At 39.9% G+C, this 19,654-nt stretch overlaps 1 protein-coding gene across 35 annotated transcripts in view; it reads right to left on the bottom strand.

Moving 5' to 3' along the window:
• The window catches only part of LOC112922739 (kinesin-like protein KIF16B), a 314,279-nt gene that overhangs the window by 81,181 nt on the left and 213,444 nt on the right, over positions 1-19,654 (bottom strand). For 23 of the 35 annotated variants that reach the window (XM_072736422.1, XM_072736421.1, XM_072736429.1 and 20 more), the window contains one exon: positions 9,388-9,510. The exons of the other annotated variants lie outside the window; for them this stretch is intronic. In XM_072736422.1, coding sequence (XP_072592523.1) covers positions 9,388-9,510 — 123 coding nt within the window. The remainder of the gene's footprint in view (positions 1-9,387; positions 9,511-19,654) is intronic. 35 annotated transcript variants of the gene reach the window in all.

A 19,654-nucleotide genomic window follows, 5' to 3' on the forward strand; every position in this document is an offset into this window, starting at 1 on the left:
CTGGCCCCAGTGCAGAGGTTCCCGTCACATGGCCCCTCAGCTGTAAAAGACACCAACTGCCTAGTCTCACCTTCAGGGCTCCCTGCTTGCAGCGGCCTGGCCCACCTGAACTCCCGTGCTAAGGGTCTCCTCAAAGCCAGATTTCAGGTTGTACTACAAAACTGTGGTCATCAAGACAATGTGGTACTGGCACAAAAACAGACACAGAGATCAATGGAACAGAATAGAGAATCTAGAAGTGGACCCTCAACTTTATGGTCAACTAATATTCGATAAAGGAGGAAAGACTATCCACTGGAAAAAAAACAGTCTCTTCAATAAATGGTGCTGGGAAAATTGGACATCCACATGCAGAAGAATGAAACTAGACCACTCTCTTTCACCTTACACAAAGATAAACTCAAAATGGATGAAAGATCTAAATGTGAGACAAGAGTCCATCAAAATCCTAGAGGAGAACACAGGCAACACCCTTTTTGAACTCAGCCACAGTAACTTCTTGCAAGATACATCCACGAAGGCAAGAGAAACAAAAGCAAAAATGAACTATTGGGACTTCATCAAGATAAGAAGCTTTTGCACAGCAAAGGATACAGTCAACAAAACTAAAAGACAACCTGCAGAATGGAAGAAGGTATTTGCAAATGACATATCAGATAAAGGGCTAGTTTCCAAGATCTATAAAGAACTTATGAAACTCAACAGCAAAGAAACAAACAATCCAGTCATGAAATGGGCAAAAGACATGAAGAGAAATCTCACAGAGAAAGACATAGACATGGCCAACATGCACATGAGAAAATGCTCCGGATCACTTGCCATCAGGGAAATACAAATCAAAACCACAATGAGATACCACCTCACACCAGTGAGAATGGGGAAAATTAACAAGGCAGGAAACAAATGTTGGAGAGGATGCGGAGAAAAGAGAACCCTCCTGCACTGTTGGTGGGAATGTAAACTGGTGCAGCCACTCTGGAAAACTGTGTGGAGGTTCCTCAAAGAGTTAAAAATAGATCTGCCCTATGACCCAGCAATTGCACTGCTGGGGATTTACCCAAAAGATACAGATGCAGTGAAACGCCGGGACACCTGCACCCCGATGTTTCTAGCAGCAATGTCCACAACAGCCAAACTGTGGAAGGAGCCTCGGTGTCCATCGAAAGATGAATGGATAAAGATGTGGTCTGTGTATACAATGGAATATTCCTCAGCCATTAGAAATGACAAATACCCACCATTTTCTTCGACGTGGATGGAACTGGAGGGTATTATGCTGAGTGAAGTAACTCAATTGGAGAAGGACAACATTATATGGTCTCATTCATTTGGGGAATATAAAAAATGGTGAAAGGGAGTAAAGGGGAAAGGAGAGAAAATGGGTAGGAAATATCAGAAAGGGAGACAGAACATAAAGACTCCTAACTCTGGGAAACGAACTAGGGGTGGTGGAAAGGGAGGTGGGCGGGGGGTGGGGGTGACTGGGTGATGGGCACTGAGGGGGGCACTTGGCGGGATGAGCACTGGGTGATATGCTGTATGTTGGCAAATTGAACACCAATAAAAAATAAATTAAAAAAAAAAAGCCAGCACAGTGCTAACAGAAACCCGAAGGAGGGGGGCTCACGTACCTAACCGGAAGGGAAGGGGGGGGGGGTGCTCACTACCTAAGCTCATGTGACAGAGAAGAAATTGGACCAGTGAGCAGAGTGCTCAGGAGTTCGGTGCAGGTGGCCTACAAGCTATGCTGGACGGCTTCCTCAAGCCTACACCGCCCCACTATCAGTCCCTGGTTTCCTCTGCTTCTCCTCTCCTCCTCAGGCCGCTGACCAGGAGTCAGGGCACAATGAGGCACATGGGGGTAGGGATGGGGGGCAAGAAGAGGTGACTGTTCCTGTGTTCCCTTCAACCAAAATCTGAGGGCTAGAAATGAGGAATCATTGTGTTTCGGACGACGTGTGTTCGAAGTAAAGCATGTAGTCTGCAAGTGAACCAAAGTGATTCAGCACAAAGGGGCTGACCTCCTGCCACCCAGCCTGGGGAGTGGGGAGTGAGTGGGTATGACTAGGGTACCAGAGGCTCCTTAGAGAAGACTCCACAACAGGTGCTTCCTAAGCATGAGCAGGGGGCTGGAATGCCCAGTAGCCTAGAATAATGTCCAGGGGGTGGAGAGTGGTCAGAGGGCTACCTATCTGTGCAGAACAAGACAAAACAACTCTTCTGTGGGTGCTGGCAGGGGGAGGCAGGCGGGAGGCACCAGCCTTCTTGCACTCAGTCTAGGACCTGGATTTGCCTGTCCTTGCACTGGACCACTAGAAAGGCAGCCACCTCATGAGGAAACCAGTGGGTGAGGCTGATCAATGGCTGAATCCAACAGCAGTCAGAGCGTGGGGAGCCCGTGGGGGCCTGTTTACAAATAGCACACAGTGACAAAATCCCAAAGCTCTACCCGGGCTCTGACCAGTGAGGACACCTGATGGCAGACTTGTGTGGCTCATATTGTTGAGTGACCTCTCCCTGTGACCATTACCAGTCAGGGCCTGTGGGAGGGCTTGGGAACTCAGTGATGAGGGCTCAGGAGTGTACATCTCCGGAGAAGGCCAGCTATAAACATGACAGTGACTGAAAGAAAACTACCTGACTGTGGGCTGTGACATCTGCTGTGAAGGGGGGAGACAACCAGGTGACAGGATAGAGAATGGGTGGGAGGAAGGGGCTCTACTGCAGAAGTCACCACTCTAGGAAGGGACCAGGAAGACAATCTCCTGTGAAGATCACCTACAGTTTTCACAGGAATAAAAACTCTCAGGAAACAGCAGTGCCTCAGTGGCTTAGTCAGTTAAGGGTCTGCCTTGGGCTCAGGTCATGATTTCAGGGTCCTGGGATAGAGCCCCACATTGTTGGGCTCCCTGCTGGGGAAGGAGGAGAGGGGGGAGCCTGCTTCTTTCTCCCTCTGCCCCTGCCACCCCCACCTCATGCTCCCTCTCTCAAATGAATACATAAAGTCTTTAAAAGAAAAAAAGGAATAAAAACTCTCAGGAAACAAAATATTTTTTAAAATATACCAGTGTTGGCTTATTTCTTTACACTATCACATTAACACGGAAGTGAAAAGGCAGAGAATTTAAGACAATGCTGGAAACATCAGCTTATTTCTGGAACATGAGAATATGCCAGCCTCTGTTAACCACAGATCTCCCAGGCTAGTGTTTTGTATCCTGCTGAAATGTAATTTAAAAATTAAATTCTTTCCACTCTGATTCTAACTGAAAATGGCAACTATAGCACAGTTGTAATTGATTTCTTGTGTTAATCACAGACAAGCATTTGAAGCACTAGAGTTAAGATGACTGTTGTAGTCCAGTTAGTGGTATAACCTCTGATGGCTGCGGTCTGGTGCAAGCATGGATCATACAGGTACATTCTGCCCACTAGCCAGTGACATTGAATTATACTTAGCATAGAATATGCTCTTCTCAGAGAGTAGTCAGACTGGCTTCTCTGCCAGCTTTTTTTTTTTTTTTTAAGATTTTATTTATTTATGAGAGACGAGAGCGAGAGCGAGAGAGAGAGAGAAAGAGAGAGGCAGAGACACAGGCAGAGGGAGAAGCAGGCCCCATGCAGGAAGCCCGATGCGGGACTCGATCCTGGATCTCCAGGATCAGGCCCTGGGCTGAAGGCGGCGCTAAACCGCTGAACCACCCGGGCTGCCCTCTGCCAGCTTCTGACATCAGTTGACACAGAACATACACCTCTTATAGAGAATGTGGACACAGTCCCAGAAGGATGTGCTACTGCAACCTGCTGGATGATATCATTGCAAGGACCATGGGGACTGATGTCCTCACCACCTACGGTTCCCAGGCACGTATCTTTCAAGGATCAGTGAATCAGTGAAGTAAGAGGGGAGTGGGGATGGAGGGAGTGCATCATGGAGATGACAACTTTCTGTATTGCCTTATAAGGACATTAAGACAAACACTATCCCAAAATTATAATATATCCATACAATGGGATGCTATTTAGCAATAAAAAGAAGTAAATTACTGTTACATTCAACTACATGGATGAATCTTCAGAACAGCATGCTACATGGAAGCAGCCAGACACAAAGGAGTAAATGCTGCCTGGTCCTATTTACACGGCATGCTAGAACAGATGCAACTCATCTATATTAGAGAAAGCAGCTCCGAGCTTGTGTGGAGGTGGGCAGGCACACTGTAAAGGGGCACAAGAAACTTTCTGGAAAGATAGAAAAGTTCTAAGTCTTGATAGGGGTGCTGGTTACATGGGTACATACATGTCAAGACTCATCGAAGTACACTTAAAATGTGTGCATTTCACTGTATGTAAATTATGCCTTAACAAAGTTGACTGAAAACTGTCACTAAAAAACAAAATCTTACATATCTAGTTTCAAAGTTACTTCATAAAAGAAGTTGTTTTTAATCCTGAATAAAGATACTGAAAAAAAGTCCTTTTGAATTAAATATCACATTTTAGTTAATGAAAAACATTATTTTTTCTAATTTTAAAGTCCAGTGATGTAAACCTCCTTGGGACTGAGCAGGGATCAGAAGAGGAGTACTGAAGAACCACTGTTGTCTCTCTTCCTCCCCCCAAATTCCACTCCCTGTACCTGAACTCAAATAGTACCTTAACCAGGCTCATGACTATTTATTCATCAATGAACAACCCGACCAGAGCTACCTGATTATAGAGATTAGAGGGAGAAGGCATGACTTAAATAACTAATAAATTCTCTCTCAGGAAAGACAGGCAGAAAAGGGAAGGAAACACAGGGAATGGGAATGGAGAGGGACAAGTGGAGAGAATTCTGGGCAGCCGCACCAGTGAGTGCTTCTTCTCAGTCTCACTCACTGGGGCCTGCAAACTCAGCTCATGTAGACTTGCATCCAGCGGGCCCTCATGGGTCAGCTTGGCACCTTAAGTGAACTGGCAGCAACCACCACCAAGTTCACAGTCAACAGGGATCTATCTAATCCCAGGTGTTAACACCCTCCCCTGCTAGAGCATTGCTATATGTTCAGGACCCTAAGAAGACCTTTAAGACTATCATGGAAGAAGGGTAGAAAAAAGAAATTGATTTTTGTTTAAAACCACAAAGATTTTTCTGAAGTATAAAGTGTAATAGTATAAAATATTTATACACATCAAATTTCCTTCAAAGAAAGTGTAAAGCTAAACAGACTTTTTAAAAAAGTGATACTGGGGATTCCTGGGTGGCGCAGCGGTTTGGCGCCTGCCTTTGGCCCAGGGCGCGATCCTGGAGACCAGGGATCGAATCCCACATTGGGCTCCCGGTGCATGGAGCCTGCTTCTCCCTCTGCCTGCGTCTCTGCCTCTCTCTCTCTCTTTGTGACTATCATAAGTAAATAAAAATTAAAAAAAAAAAATAAAAATAAAAAAAGTGATACTTTTAATCTTAGCTACCTTAAATCCACTGCTTCACCAAGACAAGACTTTAATAGCCAAACTATTATCATAAGCATGACTGTTTGTTCTAGAAAACATTGCCAATGCATCCAATAGTCAACTGATGAATGCTTAATTTTTTAAAAGATTTATTTATTCATTTGAGAGAGAGTGCATGTATGCAGGGAGGGTGAGGGGCAGAGGGAAAGGGAGAGTCCCAAGTAGATTCCAAGCTAAACATGGAGCCTTACCTGGGGCTGAATCTCATGACCCCGAGATCATGCCCTGAGCTAAAATTGAGAGTCAGTCGCTTAATCAACTGGGCCATCTGGGTGGCCCCATACTTAATGTTAAAATTCAAGAATGTTGAGGGAGAATGAGCAATCGAAATAAAAAGAAAATCTAAAATTCGCAAAGACACAACTGTACATCAAAAGTCATTAAGAGGATTACAAGGGTAAAATCTCACTCATTCCCTATGCCTTTTAAAAACTTATCTTTTATGGAGCGTCTGGCTGGTAGTCGGTTGAGCATCTGACTCCTGATTTTGGCTCAGGTCATCATCTTAGGATTATGGGATCAAGCCCTGCATCCAACTCCTTGCTGAGCACGGAGTCTCCTTGTCTCTCTCCTCTCTGCCCACTGAAATAAAATCTTTAAAAAAATTTTACCTGTTTTTTTTTTTTAAGATTTATTTATTTATTTATGAGAGAGAATGAGAGAGAGAGAGAGAGAGAGAGAGAGGCAGAGACACAGGAGGAGGGAGAAGCAGGCTCCATGCAGGGAGCCTGACGTGGGACTCGATCCCGGGTTTCCAGGATGGCGCCCTGGGCCAAAGGCAGGTGCCAAACCGCTGAGTCACCCAGGGATCCCCTAAAATTAACCTGTTTTTAAAAAACAAATACTTATCCAGCACTTAGGAAGTGGCGGAGTTCTAAGCACTTTACACACCAAAGTTTATATATAATGCTCATACCAATCCAGCCAGGCGGGTTTGGTCAATTTGTCCTTACTTTACAGTTAATTTCTTGTAGAAATTACCTGGCCAAGCCTGGACAGGACATTGGCACACCCAGCACTACCCCTAGAGCTATGCCTTTACTGCAGTGTGGCCATTTTTGTTTTGTTCAAAGGAAGGACAGTATGTATATTCAGGTCATGTTGGTTTCTAGTACTGAGGCCCTGAGACTTCTGTGACTGAGTATCCCCAGGAAAATGTAAGATCTCAGCACACCTACCTGTGAATGCATTTGGTGTCCCTCCCTACACACAGAATTAGGGATTCTCCAGGCAAATGCTAACAGGCCATTCCTGGTGCTGATTACAGCACCTGGGATAAGTACAAAAAAGAAGCAAAACAATGATATACTTTCAGAACTTGGTTTTGATATGTTCAAAGAAAGCTGAACTCTTTGGATTTGGATTCTATATATTCTGAGGTGAAAGCAGAGATTCTGAAATGTCCCACATGGTTTTCTGTATCTGGGTTCTCTAACTTGCCTTCACAGTAGCATCTGCACGGTCTTGGCCAGATCTGATATGGCCTGGACTACTATTTGCTTGCAATTTTTATTTAAATCAACTCAGTTTTTGTTTAATTCTTTTCTTTTTTTGAATTACTGAAGTATAATTGACATACGACATCATATGAGTTTCAGATATATAGTATAATGATTTGGTATTTGTATATACTGCAAAACAATCACATAAGTCTTGTGAACATCTGTTACCACATATGAATGGTTATATTTTTTTCTTATGATGAGAATTAAAATTTACTCTCTTAGCAACTTTCAAATATGGAATACAGCATTATTAACTATAATCATTATGCTGTACATGAGATCCCCACAACTTATTTTAAAACGTTTGACCACCTGCATCCATTTCACCTACCCTTACCCTGGCTCTGGCAACTACCAATCTATTGTATCTCTGAGCCTGGTTTGTTTTTAAGGTTCCACATGTAAGATCATACTATAACAATTAAGTATCCTCTTTAACCATGTCTTATCTTTTATGCATGAAATTGACTTAATAGTTATATTTTATTAACACATTTATCTATTAAAATAAAATACATCTTGGGGTACCAGCATGGCTCAGTCCGTTAAATGGCCAACTCTTGTTTTCAGTTCAGGTCATGATCTTAGGGTTGTGAGATCCCGCCCTGTGATGGGTTCCACATTCAGCAGGGAGTCTGCTTGAGATTCTCTTTTTTTCCCTCTGCCCATCCCTATGCACAATCTCTTTCTCAAGTCTTTAAAAAATTAAAATATATATATATATCTATGCATCAACAAAAATCACTGCATGTCTTCCAGTGCTGTGAGTTCTCTCTTTAGGTGAATTCAAATTCTGAGCTGGTAAAAGCCAGTCTTCACCCTCTAATTAAAAATATGGGGTCAAAAAAATATGGGGTCAATACATATACCTTCAGAAATACGAATTACGAAGGGAGCTCTACACACACACACACACACACACACACACATACACACACACACACACACATTTCAAATGACTGAGAAAAGAAATTGAGTGGGAATTAGGCATTAAGCCAGGAACAGTGAGAAGTACCAGCTCATGGACATGATGGCATAAAATTTTAATATGAAACCACAAAATCTGGCCTGTAAAGTTCAAAAGACTACTACCACCCAGACATCATGTACTCTCAATAGAAACCTCAAATTTATAAATTAATGCCTAGGTTTAAAAAATAAAAAGGAAAACAGTATAAAGAAATAAGAATCTGAAAGCTTAATTATAAAACTCATTTGCCTTGTTTCTCTGGAAGACTGAAAAAAACATGCATGCCTTCAAGGGCCAAAGGGTATGGTCTGGGGTGGAGGATGGGGAGGGCTGGTTTCAGGCTCCCTCTGCCCTCCCTCCCCACCGGTAGCCCCACAATGATCTGCTTTCTGCAGTGCCCTTCCTCTAAATATCTGCCCAAGAAATGTCTCTGCTGAGAAGAAATTTGGAAACCATTGGTGTGATCCAATTTCCCCATCCCACCAATGAGAAAACTGAGGCTCAGAGAAGATAAAGACTCAGAGTCACTCAACAAAGTGCAGCAGAATCAGAGCCTAAAGACCTCAGCATCCAGATTCCCAGTCTGATGTTCACCTCCAAGAACACCCTTTCGCAGCCTTAGACTGGTAACCCTAATGGATGTCATTACATCAATAATCTTGCCTATGCTTGAAAATGAAGAAGTGTGATTCATCATTAATTTCTTGAAGAGGGAAAGCATCCAGAAATATTTAATGAGGTGTTATGAGTCAATGCAACTAAATTAGGAATAAGATGAAGTCATTATTTCGGAAAGTATGATGTAAGGAAGTAGGCACATCTCTTCCTGAAAAGTCATATAAATCAAATAATGCCTAAAATGGATTAGGAAAGCTTCCTAAATAACAATAGAAACAACAATAAAAACAGCAGTAGTAATAAAAGCAATAGCTATAACTTACTATTATACACCAGATACCAGACTTAACACCTTATGTGCACTGATATCCTTATAACATAAACATTATTGTTCTCATTTCTATAGATAAGATAATCGAGCTTAAGCCCAGGGATAGGGTAACTAGCTGTCCTAGTTTGCCTGGCACTGAATGGTTTCCCAGGGTGTGGGACTTCCAATGCTGAAAACAAAAAATCCTGGATAACCTGGAAGGAAGGGTTGGTCACCCTACCTGTAGGACTGGTAAGTGACAAGAACACTCTTCCATGTCTGCCTAACTCCCCAGCCACCATCTTCTATGATAACTTCTCCCCACATGCTACAGTCTAGTCTTGCACATACTGGTTTAAAGGAGAGCATGACCAATATGATACAAAATAAGATGTTCACATGTAGCTTCATGTCCTTTTATAAAAAAAGAAAGTCCTGGGAGCCTAAAGCCTCCCATTCCTCTGACAGAGTAAAGAAGCTGCACTTACCTTGACCTCAAACTCGAAGTGCTCATCCTTCCCTTGCCCGCATAGCACATAGCGTGGAATACTAATTTTAATTGGGTCCTTCAGGTCGTCTGGATTTGCTCCCAAAGAGCGAGAAACCATCCGCTATCAAAGGCACATCAGATAGGGAGAACAAAGAGAAACCAAGATCACTCCTCAGCAAATACCATGCTTGGGCAGGCGGGAGAAAATGTGTTTCAAGCAGAGAAGAGAGCATCAAACTAGTAAAGTTTATTTAGAAAAATGATGGCTTCCTTTGAAAGAGAAATGCTAAGTCTCTCTCATCACAAAAGACCATTTTTTTAGGTATACCATTCCAAGAAATTAGGGCAAAAGCACTTCAAAATGTTGTCTGGCTTTGAAGTTCCTTCCAATTTATAAAGAACAAGTGAAAAAAAGAGACAGATTACATATCCTGACTTAAAAAAAAATCCGTGTAAACCAGATTCCTTTCTGAAAAGTCTTGATCATCTGACAAACTTCTTTTTTCTTCACAGACTATCAGATTGCTGTACATAAAGCTCCAAAAGCTGGAGATTTTATTCAAATTTACTTCATTTTTAACTTATAGGCATTTCTATAAGCCAGTGTACTACAGAAAGCTCTTTAAACCACGATTAAAATAAATACCAAGTATTTTCTTTAGGCTTCATTTGATTAGTAATCAACCTGGTTCTGACAAATATATATGGTCTGGATGGTGGGAAGCCAGAGGGGTTTGAGAAAGAAGCATTATGAAAAAAATAAATCTTCAAAATGAGTTCTCTTAAGTATAAATAGGTGGAAATCTCTGAACAATCCTTATCATTTGCATTAACCTGGGGCTTTAGAAAACACAAGAAAATATGGTTTTAAAGCAGTAGCAGTAATAAAATATTTATCATAATTATACTTAGCATTTATTGACTACTTACTATATACACCAAGAACTGCTAAACAGCTTATATGCATCATTTCATTTAATCCTCATGATCTCCCTATGTGGTCTTAACCATTACTGAACTCTATTTATCAGATGAGGCGCCCCAGGCTGAGAGTCAAGATAATATAAAAGAGGTAGGTGGCAGAGCTAGGATTTGAACTCAGGCTAATCTGTGCACCATGATGCCTGCTGGCCCACCTCCACTGACTTGTTCTACTGCCATCATGAAATTTTTTTTTTTTTCATCATGAAATTTTTTAAATAACTTCATCCATCTGAGATAAAGTCAGTTCATGAACATACAGAGAATTTAAAAATGATGGAAACTCCATGATTACACAGTAAAACTCACTCATGTGACTCAAAAGAAAACACCGGGCAATATGTGGTCCTGGATCCTTAACTTGATATAATGTGGGAGATCCAACCTAGCTGTGTATTAGCAAAAGCTTGGATTTCTGGATGACACAGAGGTGTGTAATTTGTCTCAGATTACTACTTTCATCTAGCTGACACTGTAAGTATTTTGGCATGATATGAAGTTACCAAAGCCTTTTAGAGCATCTAATTTTTCTGTGTGGCTGGTCACCCAAAATAAGAACCATTAATTTTATCACAATTGTCCACCTCTTTAGCTGTCCCTGATGTCAAAACCACAGTGGCAATTCTTTAAAAAAGAGTTTCTCAATATGTGCACTGCCAAAGACCTTTCAATTCACTGACAGTATATTTCCAAATTGCTGTAAAGGTGGACATTTCCTAAAACATGGAATATATTTATCTATTTGAAGGGTGAAAAGGAAGAGAAATAATTGTGTTTTATTTGTTTTCAAAGAGCATATTTACTGCTAAGAAATGTCTCTGACCTACGAAGGCCATGGTTTAGCCATGAAGTTCTTGCTATGCAACCAAAAGCCCTGAAATCTTCTATGCCATGCTTAATAACTATATTTTTAAGTAGGAACATAATTTCTTCTCCAAATCTGCCATAATCATTTGTGAAATCCACTTGCTGCATTTGGAGTTTGAAGTTGGCAGCTGTGGGAAAACCCCCTGAGCAGAAGGGAATGCTGCTCCAGGGAGCTGAATAAATAAGCAACTGATAATACTAGTTGAGAAATAAAGACCCACGCACCCTACCGTAGGAGGAACCTTATCCTTCCTACCCAAAGGCCAGTAACACAGCTCATTTGATGAGGAGCTCTCTCTATCCTAAGAGGCTAGCATGAGGAAAAGGAAGAAAGGTAATAAAACTCACTAGGCTCAGTGTATTATCACGTGTATTATGTGTTCTTAAAAAGGTGTGGATAATAGCATCAAGCATAAGTATTCGATATTGAAATTCTACCATTATGGGCATCCCCGGAACAATCATTTGAGATCTCACAGGTATTTACTTCAAAGAATTGGAGAGCAGAAAGAGAAGACCTAGAATCAAATTCCAGCATTAGGACTTGGTTTCAGCCTAACAGTCACCCACTCACCCTCTCTGCACCTCAGTCTCAAGTCTATGGAAATGGGCATAGTATTTAGCAAATTCCATCTATACAGCAGAAACCCAACAGTGTCCTGCCCTGTGGGACTTCTGGTTAGAGGCAGACTGACAAGTAAACTGATAATTCTAGCAGGATTAGAAAAATGTGATAGGGGTTTATAGCATCATTATTTACAACAGCCAAGCTATGGAGGCAGGCCAAGTGTCCAACAACTGATGAATGGATAAAGAAGATGTGGCATATGTATACAAGGAATATTACCTATAAAAAGAACAAAATATTGCATTTTGCAATGACATGGATGGAGCTAGAAAGTATTATGCTAAGTGAAATAAGCCAGTCAGAGAAAGACAAGTACCATGATTTCACTCCTGTGTGGAATTTAAGAAACAAAATAAATAAACAAAGGGAAAAATGCGAGAGAGACAGACAAAGCAAGAAACAGATTCCTAATTATAGAGAACAATCTAGTGGGTTAACAGAGGGGTGGTGTGTGGGGGGATGGATAAACTAGGTGATGGGGATTAAAGGAGTGCACTTGTCATGATGAGCATGAGTGATGTATGGAACTGTTGAATTACTATATTGTACACATGAAATGAATACAATGCTGAATGTTAACTAACTGGAATTAAGATAAACATTTAAATTAAAAAATTGTGATGGGGGCACTGAGTAAGAAAAACTCTGAATATACACATGACTATCTAAATATCATGACTTTTAGTGAGAAGAGCTACAGCCAAAACCATCCAGGTATATTATTAACTAGGCAACAGAGACTTAATTTTAACTTTCTAAGTGTCTTTTCTTATAGGCACCCTTCAGACAGACAATCAAACATTTATATCTTTTATTAAGCACCCACCATGTGCCATGCACAAGGCCAGGTCCTGGGAATACAAAACAACCTCTACAAAGTCTCTGGAATTTCTAAGACCTTTAGTTTTTCTCAACTCCATCAAATTTTGAACATAGATTTGGTTTCTCCACTCCAGATGGATTACATTCTAAAGTTAGCCAATTTAGCTTTCTCTTTTTATAAGTCAACATTCAAAGTGGGATAAGACTGAAACTGATGGTCTGGTTACTACATAGATATTTTAAGACTGGAAAGTTCTCTCTAAGAATTTTAGAATTGTGAAATCAATCCCTAAGAAAGTTGCTTGAAGCTCAGGCTCGTTGATCCTTTAAAGAAAAAAAAAACCTGCCTTTGATAATTTGGGTAAACGGGTACATGAATGAAATAGGGACCATTTATCTGGGAGGAACTGGCTATTAAAATGTTTATGGCGCTCACCTAAAGGTTATGTCATTCACCTAAATCAGGTCGTGATCCCAGGACCCTGGGATAGAGCCCCGCATCGGATTCCCTGCTCAGGCAGAGGCTTGCTTCTCCCTCTGCCTCTTCCCTTGCTCTTGCTTGCTCGCTCACTCTCTCTCTAAAAAAATAAATAAAATCTTAAAAAAAAAAAAAAGAAAAGAAAAAGAAAGAGCCACTGCCCCAATCACAGGATCAGACAGTGAAGTTTAACTAAACCCTGTGCTGAGAAGATGGATACCTCTCTCTCCCCGATTTAGTAGCATGCTGGGGACTAGAAATATTGCCAGAGTCCTTGCCACCCATCGGCACAGTTTACTTCAATCTCACAGATTTCAGAATAACTAAATATTAATGAGCATAGAGAAATGTACAACTGAAGAATTGAATAATTGAAAAATAAATTAGGGATCTGAAGACATTTTGACTTTATCTATAGCTAGATGAACAGAGACACAAATTAAGACAGTACATGTTTCTATCAAATCACTGCTACAATGTAATTTTTAGAAAACTAGTTTTTGAAGTCAACCTCATGAGAAATATAGAATTCTCAGGATACAATGTGAAAGGTTCATGACATTCTCCTAAATTATGTTTATGTTGGAGAGGTAGGAGAATTAACAAAAATGTCTCCTAGACTTAGTTTTTATTTGAAAGTAGCCATATTTTTAATATCTTGAGTTTTATGCTAGATAAGTAAATGTATCCTGCACCATATTATATCCTATTATTTAAGGGAACTTTTAAATTTCTGTGGAACTATTTATTTTGGAATCAGTCACAATTTCTCTACATGTGGCAAAGAAATGCTTAGACTTGGAAGGGAAGTTGGTTATACCTCATACAAGGAGGTAAAGAAACATGGAAGGCTGGATGCATATCGTATAGCAGAGCTGGATAAATATGCAGGACATTTCAAGGAACTTTAAATGCCTTGTGGAGTGGTCCTATTTAGAAATAAAAAGTCAAGGAAAAGTACATAGTAACTTGGATTATATTTCTATACATATGAAATCTCATCTTTTAAAATAAGATACAAAAATATTTTTCTGGTAGCTTTTAATGAAATAATGTCTTCTGTCAACAAACATGGTATTTTTCCATTGTTGGGGAAACATTATAGTTAGGTCCTTAGCCAAAGAAGCAGACAGAACACAGGCTACATTTTGAATATTCAGATTAGAATCTTCTCTTCCTACTCAGGCTGTCTCCTTCAAAAGGGACAAATTAAGGAAATTAATAGGAAGTGGTATTAATATCCACTCGGATCAATGTCGGTACCGCAGAGGGCACAGAATGGACCAATTCTACAGGGAGTCATCAACATTTCCCCTAAATACCCTAATTATGTACCAGATGGTTGAATTCAGTGTATACTCTGACTAGGACAAGGTCAGATCTAAGGACTGTCGTCTGATCTCCTAGAGCCAAATAACCAAGGTTTGCTTCTAAAATACAGGCAACCCTGGGTTTTTATTAACACAATTACCGATTTCCCTTTCTCTGTTCCCAGCATAGTACATATTTCTATTCCCTCCTTTTTTCTACCACACATGCCATCCTGATAGTTCTAATTAGAGCTATTATGTATCAAGGACCTCCTATGCCCCAGCAGTTTGAAAACAGGGGTCTGGGGCAGATGGAGAAGATCAGTTACATGTTCAAAAATGAGCCATGTTATAAGAAGCAGAGAATAAAGGTACCCAGTGTGAGCAAGTACAAATTATGAATAAATTCAATAGTCAAGAAATGTTTATATTCATCTCCAGAAGGTGACACTAGCCTCTGCTGTGAGGGGACCTTGTGCTAATACCACATTGTCTCTGAAAGCTAAGTGCATAGAGCTGAAGTGGAGTCTACTAAGAGATGTAGTCATACATGCTATAGGCATTCCCTGACCATGCCTGTCAAGGTCAGGACTTCACAACAGCTTGGAATGAAGAAGCAATTCTTAAAGTGAATTAAGAATAATACTTGCATGAGGAAATGGAAATAAGGGTTTTCAAATAAAGGAGTATTTTCTTTAATTTTGATACAGATCTTTAGGGATAAACTAACCAGAAATGACAAACTGGTGGACATAGGTAATTGTGGAATATCTTATTTACCCTTAGTGGCCTTAGGGAAAATCCAAACAGGTTGGCTAACATTTCTAATCCATGATTCTTACCAGAATAGATTATTTCATCCATAGATCTGAGGTGATCAACATTGTTTCAAAGCTTAGAAAGACTGGGTATCTGATGAATGTTCCAATTTGAAATTATTAAAAATGTTACCTTTCTCTAGATCATGAAAGACTAGTACCTTCAATGGTCATTATCTCTGGATAATGCATCATTAAATGGATGGAATTTTCAAAAGAATTAAAGAATGCGTCTAGTATGACTGAATGATAACAGGGCAAAAATTGCTAAGTGGCTCTTATACCGAACTTAAATATTGAAAGTTTAGGATGTTCAGGAGAGAAAACCAGGTTTTCTCCTTTCAAGTTCTACAATGTTACTGATTATCCATGAAAGTATCACTCATCTTCACGCACTGATTTTTGTGGAACCCTAGTTTTGGTTCAATCTGTGCTCAATTCTAAGGCTCAGGAGAAATTAAAGTTGTAAGGAGGGAGAGGAGTCCATTAGGTATCTGGAGAGCATATTGTTTAAGCTTCAGTTAGAGGAGCAATATTGAGCATACAAGGTTATCTGTACCATATTCATGCTAGGACGTTATCCAAGCTTTTCTTCTACAGGAGCTAAAAATGCAAAAAGAAGACATAGGTTCATACAAGAGAACAATGGAATTGCAAAGAAACTTGCATGGGATTTTTTTTTTTCAGGGAAACCTCCAAATCATAAAAAGAAAAATAATCTTTAATGTCTAGAAATTTTAATAAAATAACTTACAAGTCAGAAAATAATCAACTTCATATTCTTTCAAATATTCATCCCTACCATAGTTATTTCTATGAGAAAAATCAATCAATAAAAAATTTTACCTAGACAATGTCAAGAATAACTGTGACCAGACAGAGACTTTGGCATTGTGGAAAGAATATATGTTCTGGAGTAAGAAGGTCTGAGTTTGATTCCAATTCTCAATCAAGTGATCCTTTCGGAGTTAAATTCCTAAATATGAAGTGGAGATTGATGACAATTTCTCCATCCCAGGAGGATCACTGTGTGTCTCAAAAGGAGCAATACATGAGAAAGAACTTAGTACACTCTAAACTACAATATATAGGGTGGCTGGGATTGTTATCACTGTAATCCACTGTGTCTTTGGCAACCAAATATTTCAAAGTTATTAAGAGGCAGGAGGTATGATTTACAACAGTCTCTCTTTCCTTCTTCCTAACTGAATCATTCAGTTGCATTCCTTATAAAGGAGGCTTTAAAAAACTACAAGGGTGCAACCCTAACCAGAGACTGGATGGTGGTGGTTTGGCAACTGTTTTGCATAAGAAACAGCAGAAGAACTGAAGGGTATTGGAGGTAAAAAAGGAAAATCAGAGAAGGTGAGGTGAGAGAAAGAACTGTCTTCTTTGGAGGGTCAGGTTATAACACAGACTGTGGAACAGACAAGTCCTATTCTGTTACAGAAGAATGTGAAGGATGGATGAACTCTACAGATGGGGATCACAGTAATGAGAATTATGGAGAGAATTTCCCAATAAATAACTGCTCTGAGGTAGACAGTGATCAGCCTGGAGATGTTAAGATTAAACTGGAAAGCCAGTTGAACTACGTAACTTCAAAGGTCCTCTGACCTATGTTCCTCCTAGTACCTGAATATTTCCCTCAGGGTGAAATCCTACAAGTTGTATCTGAATTTCATTTTAAATAAGAGCTTCAGGACTTTGACACAAAATACCCATGGTAGATTGAACTATTGGTCCCTATTTTTCTCCTTCTTACAGTACCAGCATATATCCAGTGCTGCCATGGCTTCTTGGTGGATGGAGTGTTCCTTGCTCTTTGACTTGGTTGCATGACTTGTGTTGACCAATGGGACGCTGGCAGACTGACGCATCAACATCTTCTATGCTTCATCATTATGATAGCCACTGACTCTCCAGCACAGACCTCAAGATGAGATATCATGAATAGACTAACCTCATCTGAACTGCAGATGATCTGTAGCCTTTAGTAAAGCTACCTCAACCTATTTACAAACCATTAGTAAGAAATGAAAGCTTTTTTTTTTTTTTATATGCCACTAAAATTGAGGTGGGAGGCAGCTGGTTACTGGCAATAGCTGACTGATATAATATCTATTACAAAAGATAAATAATGAAGCAACAAAAGATAAATAATGAAGCAGAATTGGCTAAGATGCATACTGGAAACTGTGTAACTAAATTAACAAAATAACCTCATAAGAAACTGGTTTAACCAATAAGACTGCTTGACCTTCAAAGAAGCATTAATAAAAGTGCTCTAATCTATTTATCATTCAAAACTTGAAATCATTTAGGAAAAAGAATGTAAATAAAAATTACCGTAATTACTACTGCTGGGAGGCATAAGTATTCTCTCCAAAGGATGCACTTACATTTTTTAAGTAATGAGAAAGGGAAGACAAATTGTTTTGAAATGTTTTTCAACAAAGACCAAATAAATTTACCCTGCCAACCACAAGTCTGTAAAACAGGCAGCTGTGAGCAAAATGGATTTTAATCAAATTCAGATGAAATCACTGTTTCAAAGTACTCAAAGAGGTATTGTCTAGAATTCATTAACAAGTTCTACAATGTAAATGTTTATGCCTATTCAGTAACAATGGAAATGCCACATAACAAAGTATGTATGAACCTATTTTGTTTTGTTTTGTTTTTTTTTGTTTTTTTTTGATGCAGGAAGTCAATGTAACTGAGAAGATCCCACGTTAGGCTGGAAATGGAGATACTGACACCTGTTCCCTATTGTAGCATCATGGGCTCAGAACTCCTAAACATTGAGCCAGTGGAGATGGAGGCAGGCCACCAGAATTGAAGCTACAGTGGATAATGGTGCAAACACCATGCTGCCTTCTATAGGGACAACCCTAAAGAATGACAACCTTAGTACTTACTTCATGAAGAGCAAATCAAATTTTTCTATCAGGGATCATATTTGATCTCAAGGTAAAAAGTATGTTTAGGTGAGAGAAGAGACATGTAAAATTTGAATTGCGGAGGTTGCTTCTATTATGTGGTGAGGTCTGAAGGTAATCTTCATTGTGGCCTGCCCGGATCATAAAGTAGACTGAAGAAGTTATAATGAATAATACAATTTTTATACAATACTCATATCTGCTGCATGCTCTATCTATGAACATTAGTTGTTTTAACCTAGTAGAATTATGTTTTTTTAACCTATGAAGACAGCGAGTCTAATATGTTTGACTCTGTTAAAATTTTTGTACTGTTTCCCTTCCAACTATAGAATCCCTCTGCTGACATCTTAAATTTCACTCCCTCTGCTCTTCATAATCATGAATTCTGTCGTATCAAGGATATTTGAGAAAATACCCAATGGGGCAATTTTTAAGAAAGCATTTGCTGAAAAAAAAAACAAGTTGAAATTAGGTGAAAATTATTGATATTAGAAGACCACCATGGTTCATTGGAGAAATTTCTTCAACAGATGATCTTCCAGCCAAGAATGTGACAAACTAATTTTAATGAGGTCCTCAGCAGAGACTCAAACATCTTCATGTATAAGGCAATAGGGTGTGTGTGTGTATATATACGTATTGGGTGGAGGGTGGAAGTTACAAAAACAGGCCTAAAAACAGGCCACCTAAAAACATTTTAATTCTATTGCCTCAAAAAGACAAAACGCTTCCACTGGGTTACTGCAGACGCAGCAGCAACCCGTGTGTGTATCCTAATGTGCTCTCCAGTTTCCTGCCCTTTTCTGTTTGCTGCCCCAGACCTGGATAGAGGAAAATTAATGATGAGATGTAGACTATATTAAGTAGCTTGCTAACCGTGATGGGGAAAGAGGGAAGGTCTGTACTTCCTGGCTGAAGGGAGATGGTGAGTTTTAGGATGGGTTAAAAGCTTTGACACTGCTCCTGCTGTCAATTAAGAGTAGAAATGAAGAGGGGGGCTATGACATTTACGCTGCACATTTTTATCCGAGGGTCTGCCCAGAGCAGAGAATGGCCCCTACATGCCAGGGTTAAAATAAATGGCTTCATAGAATCACTTTGTTCAACTGCCTATGACATTTGCTGAGTAGTTACCATGAGCTTGGCATGATCCTGGCTGGAAGTGGGAGAGGGAGGATGGAGCAGTGAAGAATACACCTCCCTCCTTCTAAGACTTTGGAGTTCAGTAGAACATTACATGCCTAAGAAACAGGAGAGCCCTGGCTGAGCAACCCAGGATTTGATGAAATAACTAATAAATATGAGGCATGGAACCCGATTCCTCATAAGAATGTTGAACAGAGGTGGTAAAAAAGAAAGGGTCACTCAAAGGACAGAAAGATTCTGGAGAGCCCAGTTTCAGGCCTCTCACAGAGG

The sequence above is a fragment of the Vulpes vulpes genome, chromosome 14 (genome assembly GCF_048418805.1).
Source record: "Vulpes vulpes isolate BD-2025 chromosome 14, VulVul3, whole genome shotgun sequence".
Taxonomy (NCBI): Eukaryota; Metazoa; Chordata; class Mammalia; order Carnivora; family Canidae; genus Vulpes; species Vulpes vulpes.